This window comes from Leptodactylus fuscus, chromosome 2 (genome assembly GCF_031893055.1).
Source record: "Leptodactylus fuscus isolate aLepFus1 chromosome 2, aLepFus1.hap2, whole genome shotgun sequence".
In the NCBI taxonomy this organism is placed as follows: Eukaryota; Metazoa; Chordata; class Amphibia; order Anura; family Leptodactylidae; genus Leptodactylus; species Leptodactylus fuscus.
In genome coordinates, this window is record NC_134266.1 from 37,713,850 (window position 1) to 37,738,618 (window position 24,769).

Here is a 24,769-nt window from a genome sequence, read left to right on the forward strand (position 1 = left end):
GTAGTGGGGAAGGTAGCTCGGTGGCAGCAATGGTGCGAACACAACCAGTCAGAGACTGGGACACAATGTCTCGTGCAAACATGTTTATTTGGAAAAACATTAAAATAAATAAACCTTCATGTCAGGCACAAGAATGAGCAAAGTAAAATACAGCCTTAACATCAGGCAATAACGTCAAACAAAACCCTGCTCGTCCGAGTACTAGCTAAACAGTATAAAGTGAACTATATGTGTGGCTTACTACCAACAACATGAACAAACAAACTAGCACAGTACGGTCTCACCAGACTTCTCAGTATTTCAGGACAGACCCAGGTACCTCCTCTCGCTCCCAGGATCTGCCCTGAAGTGCAGGCTCTGCAGCCTTTTATGGCCCAGTAACAAGCCCAGGACCCACATCTGGGGCTGAGGCCTACTCAAGATCCGCCCTGGACCACACACGTCAGAAGCCTGGGGGAGATATACTGTAATTCCTGTACTCTGCCTGTCACCTTCCCACTATATATATAGAGAGAGAGAGATGTTTTTATATATAAAATGTTCTTCGTGCACATTTTCATTAAGTAGTGAGTCAATCTACTCCAATACTAGTTTTAATTATAGCGTAATAGTTCTGAACTACACTTCCCGTGAATTCATGTGGCGGCCTAGGCCCAGAGTGTCTCTTGTATAGGCTCCTTTTTAAATGGACTGCCACAGATTATTCACAATATATAATAGTTATATGTAATAGGTATAGCTGTAATGTTTTTGGTAATAGCTGTTGTAACTTTTTTGATTTGTTGGCAACAATAGGGTCTAAATTGAGAGTATAGGCGCTTATAATAAACTTTGTAATGTATCTTATTAGAGAGAAATGCCCTTTTCTGTTATTATTAGGTTTCCCTGCTAAGCTGCCTTTTTAATGTGAAACTCATAGCTCCCTTTTTCCTGAAGAAGGATTGCAGATCACATGACTCCTCTCTAGAAGTGTATGGAGAGGGCAGAAGAGACTGCAGAAGACGAGGAAAGTCAGGATTAGGCTGATTTTAGCGCTGAATACAAACTTTCTATCACTACAAAGTGTGTTACTTTCATCAACAAGTCAGTACCTCTATACATATGTCCTGCTTGGGGTTGGTTCTGAGTGATAGAGCAGATTCTCCTCTACCTAATGTGTGTAGTATACGTCAACAAGTCTTCATCCACCAGATTAGCGAGAACTACAATTTTCATATACAACATGTATAGGGTGAGACTACTAATTAGTGCAAAATATAAGTCCCATAATGACTAGAAGTGGCATTGTTTCTCATGTACAAACATGTCCGCTTATCGTAGAGACTCGGGTATGTTTGACTATACTGTCTTTGCTAGGAAGGTTTAAGAGGATAACAGGAGCCTAATTTGTGAAAGTGGTTTACCGTATAGTCGTAAATTTCCAAAAGCTGCTCACTTCTAAATGTTTGGGGTTTTTTTTTATGATTTTATTATGCATTCATGTATATTTTGATAATTTTCTTGACTATTTGAAGAAATTCACCTGTTTTTTTTCATTAAACGCTAGTAAATTGGAAATATGGGCTGGCCATAAAAGCAAAGTTCTTGGGTTCATTAGAAGAAAATAGGAAATACCACTTAATGACCGCTCTGTATTGCACAGTGTAGGCAGATATTGGAGGTGGTGGTGGGGGAGATGGAGGAGGCGACTGTAGTCTCTAAAGGGGGGAGGGAAAGGGGGCCAGGGGCGCGGGTGGGGGTAAGGGGGGGGGGGGGGACCGCAGGTGAGGAGACAGTGGATGAGGGGGCCGTGGTCAGAGTAGAGGGAGTCGGCGAGGAGCGGAAAGGGGGCCAGGGGCGATGGTATGGGAGGGGCCTGCGGTGGCCGCAAGGAAAGGTGCTTGGGGGGGCCACGGGCCGTGCTACAGGTGGTTCGCGCAAGGGTGAGGGGGCCGTGGACTAAGTCGCGGGTATTGCTAGTATGATATAAGGACAAAAACTTGGACTTCAAATATGGTTACAGAAATTGCACACTTGTTGCAGACTCCATTTATCTTGGAGGACCTTTAGACCCTTGTTGTGCTTCTCAGTAATTCCCCCCTCTAAGTGCCCAGCCCTGCCGGCAAATAATCAAATACATTCAATTCAGAAATAAATTCTTCAGAATCATAAAAATTGATGTTGGTCCTGCCGCGGGATCTGCTATATTCCATGCAGGCTTTCTCTCACCAATCTGATGATCATATGGTAATGTATATAATGGTGGTAAGATGCAAGATCTGCAAGGAATCGATGTGACTCCTTCCCAGCAACTTTTTTTTTTTTTCTTGCAACAAAAACAAGAACAATTGAAATTAAAATTGGCTCTAAGCTTGAGAAAAGCTAAATTTTTTATTTATAGGCAAAATCGCCCAGCCCTACTTGCTTTCCTTGCCGAAATTGTGAAATATTTAATCACAAATTTCTACAAAAGCTGGAATTTCTCTGTGTACGCCGAGCGATGACTTTATTTCCAGCTCGGCATACTCTGTTCTCAGCGTTCATGAAGACGTTCCTCGGTGAGAAGCTAAAAATAATACAGGCTTGCGACAAAACACTCACTGAGGAAGTTGAGGTAACTGTACTTAGGTTGGACCTTTTTTTTTTCCTATGATTTCAGAAAAATGGCAGTTTTAAGAAAATCCATAAAAACTATTCTTACATCATTTGCTTGCAATACTAAATAATTTCAGCTTTCACACAAGAATTCCCCAGTGTGAGATGATCGCACTGAAAAAGTGCAGAGCTTTTTTTTTTCCCCCCCTCTCTTTTTAGTGTAGGAAAAATTGTTCAATGCTAATTGGAAGGAACGAGTTACATCGCTGGAAGAAGGTTTTATTCTTCAGAATCTGGTGTAGAGGGTTCCCCGGGTGACTGTCATTTAGCCTGAGTAGCAATAAAATCTAATAGAGGATGATGGCGCACAGTATAGAAAGGTGTGTAAGTGCGAATCCTGCAAAACGACTTTTTGAAACAACCATACAAGATTGCGTTGAAAAGTGGTTTTCTATGGGGTGGCCATATTTAGTCTGTTAGATTACTTCTTAATGTCGGATGCGGCCATTTCACAGAATCTTTGCTTTTGAGGTTTATTTCGACATTTATAACCTGTACGGAGTTTATGCTTTTTATAACCTAAAAACTGGCCGTAGATTTGGCAATGAAAGTTCATGATCTAGCTGTAAAAGACAGATTTTCCAACGAGTAACTTTTTTTTTTTTTTTTTTTATCCCCAAGCTATATATATATATATATATATATATATATATATATATATATATATATATATATATCTTGTCAGAAAACCAGTAGATCACATTAGTGGCATATAAAAAGGGCGAATATTTTGTCGTTGTGTATTTTTCTTACATGTCCAGTTGAAACAAATGGGGTAAAAAATAAGTGCGGATTTTTTTTGTTGTTGGCACCCTGACCAATCCTTTGGATAGATGATAAATATTTCTCATGAGAACCCATTTTGTATATCTAAATAGCACTCGCAGCTACAAGCCTGTGTAAAGGTGAGTATTATAAAACAAAACAAAGACACCGAACACACTAAGTGTAGTATTTGAGAGTACACAGATGATTAAAAACTGGGTAAGTATTAACGTGGACCAGATGGCCTCTGACCTTATGAGGTTGTGAACAGTCACAACACTTGACACGTCGTGCTATATGCTGTATTTTTAACTACCCGATAAACCCTATGTAATTGGACCCTGGTTTACCATCTTCCTAAACATACCAGTGTGCACGGTTCTCCCTCAACGGACCTTTGGTCCCCTTTTTCCTCTTTAGAGGTGAGTATTGAGCGTGGTTTTTTTTTTTGGGGGGGGGGGTTTTCAGCTGTTGCAGCTTTTTGAGGTTAGGTTAGCCCTCTTTTAAACATTTACTGCTGGCACCCAACACTAAGGGGAGTTTAAGGGTATACTGTATATCACTTTATGTAAAAACTGTAAATCTATATACCGAACATTCTCAAGGTCTCCTATAGGCAACCAGAATTTTAGCATCCTATCCCACCTTTATGCAAGAGACAGACCTCTGGCCTAGATTTACTAATAGTTTGACAGTGTAATCTGTTGTATCTTTCGACTTTCTATTCTAAGTTTATCTCTCCTTTTATTTGGCTTACTTTGAGTCCGAATTTTACGACACACTTGTGCGTTTTTGGTACTTCATTGCCCATTTTAAACTATGCCCATTTTTTTTCTAGGTTATGGGGATAATGTCACTCCTTGAGGAGAGACCACTGTTTCCCTATTTACATCTTGGGAAACAGATTTGCATATTGATCCCACTTTTCTCTAAAGATCTATCCCCGTATTTCAAACTTAGCCCAAACTAGTTTCGCCACCTTGCTCCATGTCTACACCAGTGTCTACTCATTACCACAACAATAAATCTGAGCCTCTGACCACTGTGATTTTTAGAAAAGAAGAGTGTTGGAGCAAAATCTAACATGATGCTAAAATCTGGTCTAAAATTATTCATTTAGCCCGTACTTTAGATAGCTGTCAGCTGAACGCTCTTTTGGCGGACAGCTACCTCTGCCACCTCTTCCATATGCATGCACTAGCGTCTGCCCGCAACCTCGTCTGCATGTTGGTGGTGTTGATGATCTGCTATATTCAGCAAGTTGCTGCCATCAATGGTTTGCCTGCTATGGCATTTCGGCAGCTCTTAAGCTGTCCTGCTGCTGAACTTGTTCTTTGCACCGTGCCCGTGATTGTTCCAGCATCTCAGCAGCTCGCTGGGACGCTGTATAATGAGCATGTCGTTGGTGTCGATGATCCCCCTCAGCTCCACTTGAGGAGAACTCTTTGACTTCTGGCTACCTTCATAGCTGTCATTGTTTTAGAATTTTGCAATGAATTAGATTTTCTTTTTCCAGGCATGTTTAAAAGTAGCAAACTGCCAATTTGGATTAAAAGTGTTTTCCTATTCAGTGTGTTAGCACTGCTTGGAGCAGATCAGATAATAGCAAATGCATGTACACAATCCACTGATGGTTAGCTGAGTGTTTACATAGAGAGATAGCAGACCTGGCTTTATCAGAACCTGAGATAAGCTGCTGCAAGAGCTGCTTAATATAGTATGTGAACATAAATTCATAAGTCGTGAAGCCGTGTCTTTTACCAGGATAAAAAGTAACCTATGTTTTAATCGAGTTTATAAACTATCTCTGTGCCAAATTTCATCCAAATCCATTCAGCCGTTTTTGCGTGATTGAGGAACACACATCCCAAGCACACAAATTTTCACATGTATAATATTAGTATTAGTAGGATGAGCATTGCATGTGTACCGAACTGGGAGATCCAACTGTGCAGTACTTGTCTCTCCCAACGTAAATGTGGTCAGCTTAAAGGGGCTTTCTTGTTAAATCTACTGATAACAGATCTGCAGCATAGGTCACCAATGTATGATTTTTTGGGATCCGTTACCCAGATCAAGGAACGGCTCCCATTCAAGTAATAGGATCTAGACAGCAGCCCCATCCACTGTATAGGTGTGGTGGTTATTTTTTTTTCCCACTCTCATTTTTTGACCATAAATGAATGACTGGCCGCATCTTTACAGCACTTTCCAGAGAACTGGTTGAAGTTGGGGACCTCTTACATTGTCTAACAAAAGTCCAATTGCAGGAAATCCTCGTTTATTGCAGTTGGGTATGTACAGTCCGGGGATTTCTTTAAAGGGCCACTAAACCTGAATTTTGTTTTATCCAAGAGAGATGATTATAACAAAATGTGTTGAGTTTCAGAACTGGAGATGGTTGTGATTGTGCAAGGAAATGACCTCAGTAGTAACGTCACTTAATAAAACTTCTAGTTTTAGTGGCTGTTAAAATATTCATTATTTACACCTTACTTTTTACTTAGACTTAGCCAAAACAATGTGCTAGTGAGCCTATATAATCCTTTACTGGTAATGTCCTAATATTTACGACTAGTGAAAATAAGAACTGTAATACCAGAAATGGTCAGACTGGCCTGGCAGTGGGCCGTTGTGGAGCTGACTGGGATGAATCTCTTGTCCCTACATTGAATTTCTTACAAGATCATTTACAAGAGGAAGATGAGACGTATGGACTATCAAACCCCCACTCCCCATGGACTATTAAACCCCCACCCACAAGACCAGCAAGCCCCCCCCCCCCCCCATCACCCGTCTACCTCAAACCCACTGATACCCACACGCCCCAAACAAGAACTACAAGACCCTAAGGACACTCAAACCCCCAACCCATCCCCAATGATAGAGCCCCTTTACTGAGATTCTATTGTTCCATCCTGCACATTGAGTGATAGCAAGAGTCTACGATACAGTTAAAGTAAAGGCGCAAATTAGAGTTTTAAGCAATTTTCATCAATTTATTTAAAAAGAATAAAAAATGTCATCCTACTGCTCGGCTATGGACTTGCTCACTTGTAGCATAGACTGCCATACTACTGTAAGTCTTTGGCTAATTCCCTATGTAACTATTGAGGCTGGCCACGGGCAGGCTATAATAGTTATATACTATGGCTGGCCTGGGTATCTCCAGCAGGTTTCTTTTTGTCATAGTGACCAAATTACTCTCGCAATCTTGATTTGTGGGAGCTATTCAGGGGAAAGTGCGAGTAAATTCAACATAAAACCCCTCAGGTCATAAAACCCCTCAGGTCAGGTCATGTGTCTATGGCACCGGAGCAGTTAAGTGCTATATGATAAGAAGGGTCTCTGATAGCAGTCAGCACCGCCTCTGTGTGATCCTAGAGCTGAGTGGGCACCCAATTTAAAGTCTTGTACTTTTACATGGTCTTCAAGATCATTGATTATCAATAATTATCACACCCCCCCCGCCCCAATAAATGACTATGTAATATATCTTATTATGGATTCCTCTCCTCTCTCTTCCCAATACCTTACGCATTGACCCATTCTCTGAATTTATTGCTATAGCTGGGTTAGCCACTTACTGAGAGATCAGGTTACTCCAGCCCATAGAAGTCTATGGAGAGGGCTTGGAGGTAAACAGAGCAACAAACACAGGGATACTATTTAGCATGACCAGTCCTTTTTCATGCCACAAGAGGCATCTGCTAGCCGCTTATTCCTGATTGACAACATATGCATCGGTAGCATAGCCAAGTGTGCATGTGTATATTGAGTTGAGAGAAATAGCAGCTGTATGAAGGTGACAACTAGTATTTGCTTAGTAAGAATATTACTGACAAAATTTGACACCTTCACGGTATATGAGGTTGTGGAACATTTAGTCTTCAGTTTCAAGGCTTGTCGTTCTCTTGCTTCAGCTAGGACAGTAGCAGATTTTCATGCTCCGGACAGCTGGCTGACATTAACACTATATAATGGTTTAGAAATGGTTCATTAAATTGTAAGCTGCTTGTGAAAAAAAAAGGGTTTCAATTGAGCATAACCAAAATATGGATTGTCCAAATTACACGCCATTAATAATGATCTATGAAAAGCTAATGCTTGCAGAGTATTGAGAGGTCAGCAAGTAAGATGCGAATCCTTGGCCCACTGTCCCTCCGTAGGATACAGGGACTGACTGTAGTGCTGCGTTATGTTCAATGTCTGTGCAGCCCTTTACTTATTATAGATGCTTGCCTATAAGTATAATATACAGTGTGTATATATATATATATATATATATATGTATATATATATATATATATATATATATATATATATATATGTATATATGCTCCTAGTATGCTGTTCAGTGCATGCTGTTGGTTTGCTTTAAGACTTGCAGGTCATCCCCGTATTTATGTGGGTTTCCTCCAGGTTCTCCAGTTTCTTCCTATGATTCAAAAAAGTACTGGTAATTTTATTGGCTTCTAGTTATATTGGCTCTAGAGAGTAGAAGGAAATAGGATAGTAAGCTCTGTTACAGCAGTGACAGGATAATCTTCTAACTCTCTAGTGCTGTAGTATGTCTGTGCCCTGGCTATTAAAAGGAACTATTAAGGGGGATTTATCAAGACCAGCGTTTTTAATGCTGCTTTTGATAACCCCTGCGTGACTGTCAGTCCCTGCGTATAGAATGAAAAATATGGGATGATGGGGCCCATGATCACACCACACCTTTTTTTTTTTTTTTTTTTCGGAAAGTGGCTACGGCTTGCATAAGCCATCATTTTCGGAGTGGCCTGCTGAGGAAGTAGTATTTCAATCAGGGCTAGGAGTAGGCTCAACAAGATGATTAGAAGGGCCATCTCTGTCCTGGAGAGCCCCTTAGACCCAGTACAGGCGGTGGGTGACCTGCTGGAGAACAACTCCCATCCCATGTATGAGACCGTGATAGCACCGGGCAGTACTGTCAGTGACCGACTGCTTCACCCCAAGTGTGAGAAGGCGCGCTATCGGAATTGTTTCCTCCCTGCTGCGGTTAGGCTGTACAACCAACACTGAGTTAAGTGGACATCACTCCATACAGAGAACTGTAAGATCCTTAAGTTGTGATATCCCTCCTACTATCTTCTTTGCTTTTACCTTTTTATCCGTACCTGCTGTTACTGTAATGCCTCTACCGTGGAGCTTTTAGATTTGTATTATTATTGTATTATCCATGCTGCTGTAACACACTGAATTTCCCCTGGTGGGACTATTAAAGGATTATTTTATCTTATAAAAATGCTGTCTGTGCCAATGATGTTTAGGCAGGGTTCACGCTACCGTTGAATTCCGATATGAAAGTGTCCGTTAAAAAACAAACAAAAAAAGGAACACCTAAGGACACTAAGTTAGTTCACACGTACAGTCCTATGAAAAAGTTTGGGCACCCCTATTAATCTTAATCATTTTTAGTTCTAAATATTTTGGTGTTTGCAACAGCCATTTCAGTTTGATATATCTAATAACTGATGGACACAGTAATATTTCAGGATTGAAATGAGGTTTATTGTACTAACAGAAAATGTGCAATATGCATTAAACCAAAATTTGACCGGTGCAAAAGTATGGGCACCTCAACAGAAAAGTGACATTAATATTTAGTAGATCCTCCTTTTGCAAAGATAACAGCCTCTAGTCGCTTCCTGTAGCTTTTAATCAGTTCCTGGATCCTGGATGAAGGGATTTTGGACCATTCCTCTTTACAAAACAATTCAAGTTCAGTTCAGTTTGATGGTGGCCGAGCATGGACAGCCCGCTTCAAATCATCCCACAGATGATCAATGATATTCAGGTCTGGGGACTGGGATGGCCATTCCAGAACATTGTAATTGTTCCTCTGCATGAATGCCTGAGTCGATTTGGAGCGGTGTTTTGGATCATTGTCTTGCGGAAATATCCATCCCCGGCGTAACTTCAACTTCGTCACTGATTCTTGAACATTATTCTCAAGAATCTGCTGATACTGAGTGAAATCCATGCGACCTTCAACCTTAACAAGATTCCTGGTGCCGGCATTGGCTACACAGCCCCAAAGCATGATGGAACCTCCACCAAATTTTACAGTGGGTAGCAAGTGTTTTTCTTGGAATGCTGTTTTTTTTGGACACCATGCATAACGCCTTTTTGTATGACCAAACAACTCAATCTTGTTTCATCAGTCCACAGGACCTTCTTCCAAAATGAAGCTGGCTTGTCCAAATGTGCTTTTGCATACCTCAGGTGACTCTGTTTGTGGCGTGCTTGCAGAAACGGCTTCTTTCTCATCACTCTCCCATACAGCTTCTCCTTGTGCAAAGTGCGCTGTATAGTTGACCGATGCACAGTGACACCATCTGCAGCAAGATGATGCTGCAGCTCTTTGGAGGTGGTCTGTGGATTGTCCTTGACTGTTCTCACCATTCTTCTTCTCTGCCTTTCTGATATTTTTCTTGGCCTGCCACTTCTGGGCTTAACAAGAACTGTCCCTGTGGTCTTCCATTTCCTTATTATGTTCCTCACAGTGGAAACTGACAGGTTAAATCTCAGACAACTTTTTGTCTCCTTCCCCTGAACAACTATGTTTAACAATCTTTGTTTTCAGATCATTTGAGAGTGGGCTGTCCATGCTCGGCGACCATCAAACTTAACTGAACTTGAATTGTTTTGTAAAGAGGAATGGTCCAAAATCCCTTCATCCAGGATCCAGGAACTGATTAAAAGCTACAGGAAGCGACTAGAGGCTGTTATCTTTGCAAAAGGAGGATCTACTAAATATTAATGTCACTTTTCTGTTGAGGTGCCCATACTTTTGTACCGATCAAATTTTGGTTTAATGCATATTGCACATTTTCTGTTAGTACAAAAAACCTCATTTCAATCCTGAAATATTACTGTGTCCATCAGATATTAGATATATCAAACTGAAATGGCTGCTGCAAACACCAAAATATTTAGAACTAAAAATGGTTAAGATTAATAGGGGTGCCCAAACTTTTTCATAGGACTGTAAATAACGTGTGGCTTATTTTGGCACCGGGAAAAAAAAGCTTCCTAATTAGGAAAGCTTTTTTTGGACCTTGCCAAGCTTTTTTTGGAGCTTTTTTTTTTTTTTTTTTTTTTGTAAAAACAGCTTTAAAAAAACCCCCCAAAAAACAGGCTGATTTCCCCTCCTGTAAAGTGAATGGGATGAAAAAACTGTCACGTTTTTTTCCGCGCGTTTTTTTGCAAAAAAAAAGTGTCGCTTATTATTGCCAAAAAAAAATGCGTGGAAAAAACTGCGCGGTTTTCGCCTCCCATTCACTTCTATTGCTTTCTTGAGGCGGAAAACGCCTGAAGAAAGGTCATGTCGCTTCTTTTTCTCTGCTAGCAGGAAAAAAAAAGCTAGCAGTCTACACAGACTAATTGTATGGAGGAGGATTATGACGTGTTTTCCGCTGTCAAAATCCTCCTCCATGTCCCCGTGTGAACTAGCCCTAACTGATGTTAATGAGTCTGTTTTTTTAACTGCTTCATTAAATGGATCAGTTAAAAAAAAAAAAAAAACGGACACACTAGTATCAGTTAGTGTTAGGGCTCATTCACATCTGCGCCCGGGGTCTCCGTTTTGCAGGTTTCCGTTTCCTGCCTGAAACTGGACAGGAGACGGAAACCTGCAGGCATTTTATAAACCCATTAAAGCCAGTGAGCGTTTTGTGAAACGTTGTTGGTTTTTTTTTTGTTTTTTTTTTAACCGGACACAAAGTCAGACATGCAGGACTTTGTAAGCGTCCATGATTGAAAAAATCCAGCATTTTCAATCATGGACGCTTGCATCTATACCTTGGGCTGAGAGGCCGAATCATCCGAGCACCTTCCTTTTTTTCACAAGGTATTTGACATTGGCTTTTTGTATTGGAAGATTTGTGGGTGAGGTGACATATTTGTTACATATTAAGTCATGCAGGACTTTGTGTCTGGTTAAAAAAAAACCAAAACGGTTTTGTCGTGGAGAGCACAAAACGGTCACCGGCGCTCACGGCTGGACACGGTCTGCCAGGTTTCTGTCTTCTGTCGGCAGAAGACTGAAACCTGGAGGCGGAGATTGACGCTGGAGTGAACCCAGCGTCAGTTAGTGTCTGGTTTTTTTTTTTTTTTTTTATACTGTCTTTTTTTGTTTGTTTTGCTTCTGCTTTCTGAGCATGCACAGAAAAAAAGCACACATAATAATGGCCAGTAACTGATGGCTATTAGTTACTGTCTGTTATAAGTCCGTTGCCCATAACGGACACTTGCCATCCGTTTTTTCTAACAGAAACAAAAGTCCTGCATGTTTGGATTTTTTGTCTGCTGGAAAAAATGGACTTCTGACGGATTGGGTGTAAACGGACACAAGATAAAATCCCATTGAAATGAATGGAAATTTAAACAGATTTCTGACGGTTCAGCTAGTGTCCGTTGCTAAAATCTTGTAACGGACAATAGCCACGGACACTGCTGATGGTCACCAACAGTAGTGTGAACGCCCCCTTAGACACTCGCAGGCCCATGGTTTGTGTGCAGCAGGGGTATTTTCACATAGCAGAAAATGAAGTTATTTGAGGCAGACCCCCACCTCTGATTCCTCTTCCCTGCAGGGCATCTGTCCTCCCATCACTACTGTGCACTGCTACTCAGGCCCAGATAAATGGACCTAGTCAGTGAGGAGCTCGAAACGCAGACTCCGCAGCAAGATTGGGCAGGACACTTATTTTTTTCAGTGTCATATTGAGATATCTCTGCCCCAATATCAGCAGGAAGATGTGTGGTATATGATCTAGGACAATATACTGAATTTGCAGCATGAAATGTTTCTGTAGAGTGCTTAGAGCAAGGGTCCTCAAACTACGGCCCGCGGGCCACATGCGGCCCACCGAGCACATCTGTCTGGCCCGCCGACACCACCGGCAGGCGTGCATTTATAATGAAGCTCCTGGGGAGCTCGGTCCAGGCCATGTAGCGCACTTCACTTCACCTATTGGAGGGCACCGCTCCTGATGTCTGCGCGATCTGCTTTACCTCCGGTGTCCGCCTGTGTCCTCCTGTCACATCGCATGTATGCGATGTAAGGAGGATACCGGTGATCTGCGTCCGGTATCCTCCTTACATTGCATACTTGCGATGTGACAGAAGGACACAGGCGGACACCGGAGACAGAGCAGATCGCGCAGACATCAGGAGCGGTGCCCTCCAATAGGTGAAGTGAAGTGCGCTACATGGCCTGGACCGGTATAGTCAATTGTACCCTTCCACGTCACTTCGTCAGTCAGGTCACCATAGCAACATAACCTGACCTGAGGCAGGTCCAAAATACGGAAACAGCGCTGTCCATAGCTGGGAATCTGTTCCTTTTGGAATAGAAATACTAATTTGGCAATAAACCCCGCATCATATCTGTAGGCTTATTAACTGAGTCATGATGTTAAGGATGCTGCCCCTAGAGGGAGGCGTACAAAGTGCACTGTTCTCCTAATTACATCCTGGAGAATAGATTTGCATATTTTTTACCCTGATATTAATAGGCATCTAATGAATGGACTGTCCACCAGATGTGGCCATACTGGATCCTCAGGCTCTTGTTTAGACAAGTGTGTTCACTGTTTGTACTACCGAAGGATGTCAGTGCTGTGTATTAGTGACATGCCAGCAGATGTTCCTACTACAGTTTGCAGAAGATGGCGACTACTTGACACCAGTTCAGTCCCCAATCCCAACTGTTTTGCACTGGTGATATCTCTGGAAATAACACAGATAGAACTGCAGTCTTGTTGAATATGAAAGTATAACAAAAGAACCGCTCAAACCCCTTTAAATAGAAAGGGATGGAAACATACTTAATTGAAGGCTGCTGCGGATAAATCCCCGACTGGAGAGGATGCAAATGCACGATGATGGAACCGAAGAAAATAAGATATCCAGCGCCAGAAAGATTTTTTAAAAATTAAAACTTCACTTTTACTTCATAAAAAATAAAATGATTACAAAAATGGATCCACTGAGTAATACAAAGATAGTAGCTTACGCGTTTCGGGGCTTCATAGTATGCCCCTTACTCATAGCTATCTTTGTATTACTATCTTTGTATTACTCAGTGGATCCATTTTTGTAATCATTTTATTTTTTATGAAGTAAAAGCGAAGTTTTAATTTTTTAAAAAATCTTTCTGGCGCTGGATATCTTATTTTCTTCGGTTCCATCATCGTGAATATGAAAGTGACAAATTCTAGATGTGTTTGAAGTAGAATCCTCCGCGTCCCTGTATCATACAAGTGCCCACCCATCTGTACTTGCCGTGCCAGTCTTGGTGAAACACGAGAGATAATACAAAAGCGTCAAAGTGGATTTCAGGACAAGATTTCGCTGAAAGGAGCCAAAATCTGTTAATACGTTATTATAGTATTACCATCAGAAATGCTGCAAGAACCTCAAACCTTGTTTAAAAGATTAGGTATGCTTTAAGGACTTTTCAGTTAAATGTATGCTGTATGTAGGACAGGCATCCTCTATCTGTCTGATAACCGCTACGAGTCAGTAGTTATTTTATGGTCCACATATACATACAATTTATATGGCGTGTCCTTTGCCCTGGCAGTTTATAACTTACATTAACACCTATTGTTTGCTTATCACAGGCAGGTATATGTAACTCTCCTGGTCATGATGGAGTATTTCTATGGATGGCTTTATGTCATCCTGCACTGCGCCAAGGAGTTGTGTCAATGCAGATAATGTAACTCTATTATGTCAGTGTAATCCATCCATGTTTCTGCCCTGTTGATCTCTGAGGTAAGTTTTATAATAAAAAAAAAGGGGGTCTGCTCCCCATAACGCGCTTTAATTAATACCAGCAAACTCTGAGAGGGGACCACTGAAACACTCTGCAACCTATCAAACAGCAGCTGGCCTCCACTCAAACTGACAGTTATATTAAACCCTGGAATTTTAGGCAATAAAAAGTAAATGAACTGTTATTTTTGCCATCCTGCTGAAATAAACAGAGCTTAGGACTCCGTCCATATGTCAATGGGAGGAGGGAGCCAATTGTTATATGCAAGACCCACAGAGCAGGGGCTTATATCCTAACTTCCATCGGACAGATGTGTACATGTGCCTTGACCTGGCCAATCCACTCCTACTAGTCCTCCGTCTACTGAGCCAATGTGGGGTCGTTACATAATTTGTCCTCTTACATGCTTGTGGCTGGGAGCATGACCCTAGCATGAAGTAGAATGGGATGGCTGGCAAGGGTTAATAATACCTTCACACTTGCTTAAGTATGGAATTGGTAAAATATGTTAAGTAGCTTTGGGCGGTGAAACACCTTTTAAAGCAGATGTCCTAGCATCATAAAATGTTACTCCGGCGAAGAAAATTTTGGCACTCTGCATGGTCGACAGAGGGCGACTTATTCATTTTTTTTTTTTTTTTTTTTTTTTTGGGGGGGGGGGGGTAAAAGTATTCATACCGAGCCACACTCTGAGGGCTAGTTCACACAGACACAGAGGGGGCGGATTATGGCGCGTAATCCACATCATAATCTGCCCCCTCACAATGGTGGTCTATGGAGACCACTAGTGTTCTTTTTTCAAGAAAAAAGTGTTCAAGAAAAAAGAAGCAGACTGCCCTTTCTTCAGGTGGATTCTGCGGCTCGTTGAGCCGCGTGTCCACCTTGTGGCAGCAACCTCCGGAATCGGCCCGTTCATTTGAGCCTACTCCGGAGGGAGAAGCCATGACTGTTGGAAGCCACGGCAGGCGGATTTTGGCCCGAGAGTGACGCGGCTCTTCAAACTAACCTTGAGAATTAGGATGTGTTGCCCACAGGGTGATTGTCATTACATCTGATTTTTTCTTAGTTTGTGTTATCGCTGGAACCCAAGGACAAATGCAATTTTGCATATTTTCATTTTAAGGAGTATTGCCCTAAAAATAATAACTTAATCTTCATAAAAATTGTTTCCTTTCTCGAGGTAGCTACAAAGCTATTCCTAGAATGACTTTCATTGAAGATCACATTCTTAGAAACTGTTAATCCTCAAAATCTGCTCTGAAATCTGCCTCCCAGTGTTTTCATTGGAAAGCATTTGCAGTTATTGTTCGCTGAGATGTCTATGGAGAGGGGAGGGGAAGGAGGAGGCTGCTAGTAATCTTGCTATACGTTGGTGGAGCATTTTCTAACCAAATATAGTGGAGTTGAGAGCCATCTTATATAAAAAGTATAGCAGAGTTTTAGCAACTGCAGCATTTCTGTAAGATATGGAGCCAGTGGCTTGTAACTACTCACAGTAGTGCAGGTTATAGAGGCAGAGTAAATTGTTCACTCATTGTTATGCATGAACCAATTCAAAGGAGTCAGAGGTTTGGCTTAAACCAGCTCCACAGTTTCTTACCCCCCCCCCCCACCCTGGGCTCCTGTGATGGTGCAGATAAGTGAAATGCACCTGAAAAAAATCATCTGCCTTGTATCCTTGACTCTACCATCCCTCTACTGGGCTCTCTGTTAGCCCTACAAGACTTGTATGCATCTTATGGTTTTAGTTTGCTTTTTTTTTTCCTTTTCCCCTCATCCCCAAAATGTCCAAGAACAATAAATAACCATGTGCATGATTAGATATGTGCTGGTGTCTGGGTCTTGTGTAGTGCCAAAGAATCCTTGACAAATAGTAGGAATTGGCGCAGTGTTTGACTACTTTATGTGCTTAATAAATCCTTGTTGGCATACTTTTAGGGCCTTCAATTTTTTACTTTTTACAATAACGGACACTGAGTCGGATTAGAGCAAGAGCATGCTCACTTTGTCTGGGATTTAGACTAAAGTATTTTTGTCTGTATTTAAATTTATGTACTTCAACATTTTTCTCAATAGTTTGGCCACTAGGTGGCACTTTTTTTTTTTCTTGAAATGGCAAATAAGAAATTTAGAAGTCTTCTCCATGTCGCCGTTCTGGTGATATTCCTAGTTTTCTGTGGTATGCAAATGATTTTTCTAGCAGCACAGGGGGTGTCGTCAATGCTGCTAGAAAAATCTCCAGCGCCACCTCATCTTCTTTTGGACCGCCTCTCCGCTGCGTCCTGTTCCGGCCGTGGTCTTCTAAATCCTAGGCATGCGCAGTCGGCTCTGCCCATCGGGTATACGAGCGTACTGTGTAAGTGGTCACAAGAAATGGCCGCAGACATGCACAGTTGGCTCTGCCCGAAGCCCAATGGCAGAGTCGACTGTGAATTCCTAGGATTTAGAAGACCAGTGCCGGAACAGGATGCAACGGAGAGGCGTTCCAGAAGAAAAGGCTGTGGTGGAAATTTTTTTTTAGCAGCATTGGGGATGCTCCCAGTACGGTTTGAGCGCTGGGGAATACCCCCTTTGCTGTGTGGAAAAATCATTTGCATACCACAGAAAATCACGAAGAATATCACCGGAACGGCAGCGCAGAGAAGACATCTAAAAGTAGGAGAAGAATAACCTTTCTTAAAGATATTCCTATGTGCTAGTCTTAAAAAATGGGATTCTATTGATAGAATCCCTTTAACCTCATCTGTTGGAAGTGAATGGGAACAAAACAAGGAAAAAAAAAAAATCCAAGAAAAAAGGACCGGTCATGCTCACAGGTAGATGGCAGATCCAGAATGACAATACAAATCCACAAGAACGTGAAGATGGAAACACACGTCTCTTTATTTTCCCTGAAACGTGTTGTGCTTTTGTGCACTCTAGGCAGGACTTTTCTCTTTGCCAATTTTTGGCAGTCTCTCCTATGGAGACTATGGCTCAAATGTGAACCTAGCCTTAGTCATGCTTCTTTTTTTTCTTTTTTTTTTTTTAAATGGCTATTGGTTTTGTGAACTCTCTTTTAAGGCTGATGCCCTACGTTGCAGAAACGTAGCTTTTTTTTGTTTCACATTTTGTTGCTGTTTTTTGAGCTAAAACCAAGAATGGCTGCCAAAGGAATTGGAACTATATAGGAAGTTTCTTATACTTCTCCCTTCTGCTCAATCCACTTCTGACTTTGGCTCAAAAAACCGCTACAAAATCTGCAACAATAAAAGCTCCATTTCTGCAACGTGGGGCTTTAGCCTAAACCTGAAAACTGTTGCGACTTCCTTTGCAGCGGATGAACTATATGTTCCAGCCGACTGTAATGAGCAGCCATTGTTGTATATAGAGATTCCCGTAGAGGTTATACACGAAGTCTAATAGTTCAGCCATGATTCATTGTTTGCGTTTCTGTTGTAGATAATTGTGCACATTAGTCTTTTTACAACCCCATATGCCTGTCTTATTATACACAATGTGAGCTCGGGGCTCGCAGAGGTCAGGCTATCACCTGCTAACTTTCCCTCATTGAACAGTATTGCGCTGAGCTTCGGGGAGAGTAGTTCTGTTACCAAGGTGAATATACATAGTCTTTGGATAGATATTGGGGCTGTTAGCCGTGAACTGACTGAAACCTGATCATGGTTGGAGCCGCGCTCCTTCTGCTTCCATTCAGTGGTTCTCTCCTCATTACTTTGGCCTGGTTCTTTCCCTCTCTCTTGGCCTCTCCTGTTCTCGATTGTCTCTTTCTCTGCCTCTCTTCTTGTCACAGTTGTTGTGTTCGGTTTGTTTACTTTGCGAGCCTTTTCTGTGTGACTTGGCGTTGCTTTCTGGCACAGGATGTGTGTGAACCGGAAGTGCTCGGCCCAAAGCGGGCAGCGGGGGCATTCCGAGGGTTAAAGGCACGGACGTGCAACTTTATCTCCCAGGGGTCCCGTGCCCCCCACTTCTCGTGTATCCGGTGCCTGCTCTGTTCTGATATCTGTCAGACCTGAGGGGCAGAACAGGATCTTTCCGAGAGGTTATGTCAAGTTCACTCCTTTTAACTATTAAAACACTATTTGGCTTTGCAGAGTCCACGCTGTTCCCATTACCTCACTGACCAGCCTTCCCACTGTTTATTTCATCCCATGTTTTTTTTTCATCTGCACGTTTTTGACAGATTTTAGGAGGGCTTGAAGATGAACCCTTCTGACAGGAAAAGATGTGAAGGGGGGGGACGACGACTTTTCATTCTACTGTGGGGAGAGGAATTAGAAGTCAGTGGTACACAGTGTTCTCTAAAACTGCCATCACGTGCTCAGTGGCAAGATGTTTTTTGTCAGCGGGCGTTTCCTGGTGTAGACCCTCAGCCAAATGAGGCAGCTTTAGAGATTTGGCACCTGGAACCTTCTCATTTATTGCTCAGATCTTTCGTTACAATGAAAGTTTCCATCTTTTGTACGGTTACCCTGGCTGATGTATTCCTCGAGTCTGACCGGAGCACTGTTTGCGTAACCGTTGATCTCTTCCATTTTTCCTTCAACAAAAAAGTTAATCTAATTTTGTGTGTTTGTCATTAGCTTGTGTATACTCCACCATGTTTCTCCTCTTGGTTTTTTTTTTTTTTTTTACTTCTTGTTTATGTTGCTTTGATTTGAAAAACTTGTCTTGACCTTAGGATTTTTGCATCGGAAAGTTTTGCTCTCTACTTTTGAGGTTGAGGTTAGTGATAAGAACACATGTTGGCTTGATGGAACTTAGTTTGGTAGCATATAAGCAAGAAAGAACGGAAGCGCTCCTGAGCTAAGGATTTTTATTTTTGTCATTTGGACTCCCTCAAATGTGTGAAGGGGGACCCCTCAATTTAGCAACTTATTGGCCACTCCACTTAAGGTATCGTACCTTGTTCAAACCAGACTACTCACCAGTTGGGAAAATGGAAGGTTTCGGTTTCTGTATGGCCTTTCCCGGAGAAAGAAACAGTGTACAAATTCATAGAAAGTCTATAGATTTTTTTTCCCCCTATCAGTATGTCTTTGGAATATGGGAGGAAATCCACACAAACATGGTAAAAACATACAAACTCCTTCCAGATGTTGTCCTGGGCAGGATTTGAACCCAGGACTCCAGCGCTGCAAGACTGCAGTGCTAACCACTGAGCCACCGTGTTGCCAGAAAGTCTATAGATTCTATACACTGCTCAGTGTATTCTGTGTATTCTATACACAGCGCATACTGCAAAACTGAGCTCTTTTTCCTTTTTGTTCTAATAATTGGTGGGGTTTCAGAATCAATTATTTTGACATAGGTCAAAATAATTTTTGTTTTTGGTTAGGGCTCGTTCACATCTGCGCCCGGTCTCCGTTCATGCAGGTTTCCGTTTCCTGCATAAAACTGAGCAGGAGACGGAAACCTGCAGAACTCTTTCATACCCATTCATTTGAATGGGTTTGAAAGATGTCCGTCCGTGAGCGGCGTTGAGCGTTTTATGCTCTCCGACGCAAAACCTTTTTTTTTTTTAAATCGGACACAGTCGGACATGCAGTACTCTGTGTCCGGTTTAAAAAAAAAAAAAAAACGGTTTTGCGGTGGAGAGCATAAAATGCTCACTGCCGCTCACGGCTGGACCCGGTCTGACAGCTTTCCGTCTTCTGCATGCAAAAGACGGAAACCACAGAATGGACTGCCAAACGCTAGTGTGAACCCAGCGTTAGGGTTATGGTTAGGGCTTATGAAAAGATTGCCCACCGGTCAAAATTATGTCGCTATGACAGAAGTTTAAGTTGATAGGTAACCACATTTGAGAAAAGAGCACAAATCTGCAAATTTCAGGTCGACAGAATTTCACTTTAGGTAGTGGGATGACAGTAACTCAAAGCTGTCACATAAGTACTGTCAAAACTTAGTTGTTGTCCATGGAAACAGACAACGCAATTTGTCCATTCTGAAAACCAAGGACGGCCTACAGAGTCTTAAGAGCAGTTATTTAATGGAAAAAATTATTTTGTGACTCCATAAATATTTCAGTGGAGTTACTCATCATTGTATGTAGATTTTATATTGTCCTGTATTGCAGTTTAAGTTTCTCCACCGTTCATGGTAGATTTCAAGGCTTTATTGTAAACTAGACTCTGCCCGCGACTTTTTCTACGTGTTGTTGATGTTGACGATCCGCCTATATTCAGCAAATTGCTGCCGTCCAGCTCTTAAGCTGTCCTGTTGCTGAACTTGTTCCTCACGCAGTGCCCGTGATTGTTCTGGCATCTCAGCATGGGAAGCCATATAATGAGCGTGTTGTTACGTGTATTGCGGTCTATAGAGGAAGTCAGCCTGTACAGACGCATAGGCTGGCTTCCTCACTTCTGGGCAGGATTAACCAGATACTGGGTGCTACTAGCAGCCCGGGGTCACTGGATGAAGTTGCATATAGCCCCCCCCCCCCCTCCATCTCGCCGAGGGGGACATGTAGCATGGCGATACTCCTTGGATGCCGCGGTCCAAGATTAAGGAGCAGGGTGTTAACTGTCAGTTACAGTTAACACCCAATGCCGTTGGTGGTTGCGAAGGGGGTTAAGGGCTGTGACAACACAGGGCTGGCTACTGATTTGCTGCACACACACAGGATTGTGGTGATTCCGTGTTCCCAGAGTTCCTTGCCCCATGTCCTAACATGTGCAGTCGCCATTTTAGGAACACGTGATTTGTTACCACGAAGTGTGAGGAAATCCAAATTCGATGCGAATCGAATATTTCCTGAAATTTGGACAGACTTCCACTTTGTCAGCTTCGTTTCGCTCATCTCGAGTTACCTTTTTACTAGGCTAAGGCCATACATGAAAACACAGAGTTTTTGGCCTTTTCCGGAAATGCAGCAGGAAAATACACTTTTTACAGTACCAGAAAAGTGAATGAGATTCAGAGATTGCAGATCACTTCTTCTATATGGTGGGGAAGGCAGAAAGGAAAAACACAAATGTTTTTGCTGCATTTTTTTTTTTTTTTTTTTTTTAAATCAGTGTTTTCCTTCGTGTGTTTTTAGCCTTAATTTGGCATAAATCATCCAGGTCATCGAGTCAGTACTGGTGTCGGAAATTTGGTTTACCGCCGCTACTACCCTGGTTATAGAGGAGTATATAAAACTCACTGGCAGGAGTAGAGATCTTTCAGGGATCCCAACATTTATTTTCTTGTTCTCAAAGGACTTCTTGAATGTTTCTTTGCTTCTTTTTTTTATTTTTTTGTTTTGTATTTATTCTGATTTTGTAAAATTCCGCATTATAATGCAATTCTTTGGAAAAGCAGTTTCTAGACTTTCCAGATTATCAGATTATAAATTAAAGAGATGTCCATGAATTGCAAATGGAATGAATAGTTTTTCTTGTTTTTTCCCCATTTCACAGACCTTCTCTCGATCTATGGAGTGTCTTGGCTGACTTCTGTAACACACTGACCTGCGTGAACCAGTCAGAAGTACCACTTTATAAAGACCCCGATGACGACCTCTCCCTCCTGATCCTAGAAGAAGATAGACTTCTCTCTGGGTTTGTTCCTCTCCTTGCCGCTCCTCAAGAACCATGTTACGTGGAGAAAACGTCAGACAAGGTCAGTGCTGAAAAAAATTGGCTTTTGCGTCTCTTATACCGTCCTTTAAGCTCATCTTATTCCTCACCCCATTAAATCTTGGGAAGTTTACTCCAAGTAGTGAATACCGTAACGTCGTTGATTGAGAGCGCAAAGGGAAAATAATGACCTTTTCACTGCTGACTTCCAGCTTTATGTCATAAGTAAAAAGGTCATTGGTTTCCTTTGGGCACTGTATATGAGCTTGCTTGCACGTGTGTGCTGTTTATAGTGCATAGCTGTCTGACATGTATGTTGTGTTGTATGTATTTGGGGCTTAAGTGCTGCTCTACTGTCTAAAGCTGTGTCCGCGCTCTGGCACGCTGAACGTCCCATCACTTCCTCACTTGTTTGAATAAAGCAGCTTGTATTGGCAGCGTTCTCACTTAGCTCCAAATGGTTTGCATCATGCATACCCCCCTCCCCTCCGCTCACCCTCTTCATCCACCACAGAACTCTCATCCAGGATATCTGCCAGGGCTCTTTTTTTTTTGTCCTTTTTTTTTTTTTTTTTTCTAAGAGGAAAGTGATAAATAGCTGACTAGAGAGAAGTAGAAACTGTGTGTGAACTCATTTTTTTTTTCCTTTAAAAATCAAGTTATTCCCTTATGTGTCGGGGCTGACTGAAACGGTTGCTTTGCTGGCGTGATTAGTAATTACTGGCCCAGCTTGGCTGGCATGCAACGGTATTTGTTAAGATAAACACGTTGCGAGGAGAGCGAACCCATCGTGTCTTTGCAGAAGAAAAAAATTACATACGAGCAACGCATGCCAATTCTTATTCCATTGACACATGTAAAGCTACTCTGTTCTTTAAGAATCTTTACAGGATGGACTGACTGGATCTCACGGCCAGGGTATGGTATTGTAATTCATTTTGTAGCACAAGCTACACCGTTTTGGCGTGTTCGTAAGAGCCTAAAAGGTCTCATGCCACATTTTGGGTCTTTCTTTGTTCCAAACGGTTTGTACGGTCCTTTTGGTACAAATACAATAGAAGAAAAATGGCAAGTCCCATCAGATGTCATAGGCACATGGGTATTTTCACATAGAGAGGTTTTCCTTTCAAGATATTGCCCAAGGGGGGAGAATGTGTTTTCATATGATATTGAAAGCTATGAGCTTTGAATACTAAGGGTGTGGTGGTTACATGGGTATATGGCTATATTATCTCTGCAGTGGTTACATGGGTATATGACTGTTATCTCTGCCCTGGTTACATGGGTATATGACTATGTTATCTCTGCCCTGGTTACATGGGTATATGGCTATATTATCTCTGCAGTGGTTACATGGGTATATGACTGTTATCTCTGCAGTGGTTACATGGGTATATGGCTATGTTATCTCTGCAGTGGTTACATGGGTATATGATATCTCTGCTCCGATCACTGGCCTATGGTGTCTTGTGCTGTATACTACTAAGGCCAACAATTGGCTGCTGTGGTTATGTGGGTTTAAAGGCATGTCACTGCTGTAGCTAAGTAATAAATATAAAAATACATTTTTGCACAACTTAGGAAAAACCCTTCCAATGTGTATCTCTGTACATGACACCTGACAGAGCCTGTACAATGTCTTACAGAGACTATGCAGTTCCCTGGGCGCTGTACATCCTCTGTAGCCTCTCTGTACTTCCACACTGGCCCTGTGCATACCGTAATGCCTTGTATTTGAGCCTTAAATCTCCTTATTGCATTAAGGCCTCATGTACACAAATGTAGCTTACTGCTATATATTATCTGCAATTATGGGTCTGTAATTGCAGATAATATACGGACCCATTCATTTATATGGCCCCATTGACATTCATCTTTCTTCGGATGTTTGTCTGGGCCCTAGAAAAGAGCCACAAACTATAGCTCAGGCCCCATACCTGTCCATTGTTGCATCTTCATCCATTCACTGAAGTGTATGGATAAAGTGATACCAATCTGTGTGCCATCAGTTCGCTTTTTAATTGACCTATACACTGCACAAGGTTGTGTTTATGGGGCCTAATGCTTTTGTATATAGAGCTTTCTGGGGGGTCATAAAACTGGTGATATATGGGGGAAAAAAATTTAACTAGGTGTAAGTTTAATCCATAGAAGAACAGCCTGTGGCTGATAGCTGCGAACAATCGGTTGTGCACCAAATTGACACGTAAGAGTTGAGGTTTTAGTTCCCTTTACAGTAATGCCAGAGAGGTAAGAAGTTTAGTAATATGGAGTAATATTTATTTATTGCTATGAAACTTGGCAGCGGAACAGGGAATTAATACTAGATATTAGTTTGGGAGGCAACACTATAATTATGAAAGGTCATGGCAAGTTACTACCCCGTACTGAGGCTCCCGACGTTCACTATGTGGATGGGAAAGTAAAATCCTAGCAGTTCTGTGTAATGTTAGGAAAAGTAAAGGTCCTTTTACATGGGCAAATGAATTGTCTGTAGCCAGGGCTGATGAACGATATGGTAAGTGGATCAGTGCTTGTATACTTTCATTCTATTTTTCATCAGGAGGGGTCATTATTAAAGTTATACACCCACCCCCTCGTCCTTCAGTTTCCATTACTGTCGGCCACACTTACAGTGATTTTTATATATAAACAAATTGAGTCTTCAGTAGTTGATACCTTTTTTAATGGCTAACTAAAATGATGACAGATTGCAAGCTTTTGAGTCTCTAGGCCCCTTCCTCAGGCCTTCGAAAGGAAAGAGGCAACTATGCCTGAGGAAGGGGCCTAGAGCCTCGAAAGCTTGCAATCTGTCATCAGTTTAGTTAGCCATCAAAAAAGGTATCAACTGCTGAAGACTCTCAATTTTTTATATTTCATATCCACTGGCTAAGACGGTACAAAGATATTTAGCCTTATAGTGATTTTACTCTCATTCTTAAAGATGCCAACAGACAACGGCGTGAATCATCACTTATCGTTGGATCACCGGTCA

General features: G+C 41.9%; 1 protein-coding gene across 2 annotated transcripts in view; it reads left to right on the forward strand.

Annotated features, from left to right (window-relative positions):
* Positions 1-24,769, forward strand: part of SMG6 (SMG6 nonsense mediated mRNA decay factor) — a 162,649-nt gene that overhangs the window by 75,739 nt on the left and 62,141 nt on the right. For both annotated transcript variants that reach the window (XM_075263595.1, XM_075263594.1), the window contains exon 13: positions 21,616-21,817. In XM_075263595.1, the coding sequence (XP_075119696.1) occupies positions 21,616-21,817 (202 nt within the window). The remainder of the gene's footprint in view (positions 1-21,615; positions 21,818-24,769) is intronic.